The sequence below is a fragment of the Pterocles gutturalis genome, unplaced genomic scaffold (genome assembly GCF_000699245.1).
Source record: "Pterocles gutturalis isolate BGI_N339 unplaced genomic scaffold, ASM69924v1 scaffold30764, whole genome shotgun sequence".
NCBI classification, from domain to species: domain Eukaryota; kingdom Metazoa; phylum Chordata; class Aves; order Pterocliformes; family Pteroclidae; genus Pterocles; species Pterocles gutturalis.
The window spans coordinates 388-1,426 of NW_010134164.1; the positions used below are offsets into that span (position 1 = coordinate 388).

A 1,039-nucleotide genomic window follows, 5' to 3' on the forward strand; every position below is an offset into this window, starting at 1 on the left:
AGAGGAAAGGGAGGGAGGAGGAAGAGGAGGAAAGGGATGGAGAAGGAAGAGGAGGAAAGGGATGGAGGAGGAAGAGGAAGGGGTGGTGGAGGAAGAGGATGGGATGGAGGAGGAAGGGGATGGAGGAAGAGGAGGAAAGGGATGGAGGAAGAGGAAGAAGGGGATGGAGGAGGAAGAGGATGGGGACGGAGGAGGAAGAGGACGGGGACGGAGAGGAGGAAGAGGACAGAGGAAGGAGGAAGGGGATGGAGGAGGAAGGGGATGGAGGAGGAAGGGGAAGGGGATGGAGGAGGAAGAGGACAGAGGAGATGGAGGAAGAGGAGGAAGGAGATGGAGGAAGAGGAGGAAAGGGATGATGAAGGAAGAGGAGGAAAGGGATGGAGGAAGAAGACGAAGGGGAAGGGGACGGAGAAGGAAGAAGAAGGGACAGAGGAGGAAGAGGAAGGGGATGAAGGAAGAGGAGGAAAGGGATGGAGGAGGAAGAGAAAAGGGATGGTGGAAGAGGAGGAAGGGGATGGATGAAGAGGAAGGGGACGGAGGAGGAAGGGGGAGGTGGCGGGAGGAAGGCTCCCGGGGATCCCCACCTGGGATGGAGCTTGTAGACGGAGCCGTCGACGCCAACGGTGATCTTGAGCGTGTCCTGGCTGCGGCTCTCGCGCATGCGGTTGATGACGCCGGCCAGGCCGGCCGAGCACATCTGCGCCGCGCGCGTGGAGACGCTCTCGCACACCATGCGCACGATGTCGCAGTCCGGCCCCGACGGCCGCAGCTCGAACGCCGTCAGGATGTTGTAGATCTGCTTGCGGTCCCCAGAGTCGCTGGGACGGGGAGAGACGTGGGGTGACACCGGGACCCCCTGTGGGGCTGGTGTGGGGTGACAGGACAAGCGACCCCAATATGGGGCAGAGCAGGATGGTGTGGGGTGATGGGATGGGGGACCCCAAGGTGGGACACTCAGAGCAGGTTGGTGTGGGGTGATGGGATGGGGGACCCCAATATGGGGATGATGAACCCCAATATGGGGCAGTGGTAGAGGACT

The 1,039-nt window shown here is 61.3% G+C and overlaps 1 protein-coding gene across 1 annotated transcript in view; it reads right to left on the bottom strand.

Moving 5' to 3' along the window:
- Nucleotides 1-818, bottom strand: part of LOC104467652 (glucokinase-like) — a gene marked incomplete at its 5' end in the record, with an annotated part of 1,197 nt that extends 379 nt beyond the window's left edge. The window contains one exon of the mRNA XM_010081501.1: nt 585-818. Coding sequence (XP_010079803.1) covers nt 585-818 — 234 coding nt within the window. The remainder of the gene's footprint in view (nt 1-584) is intronic.
- Nucleotides 819-1,039: the final 221 nt, after the last annotated feature.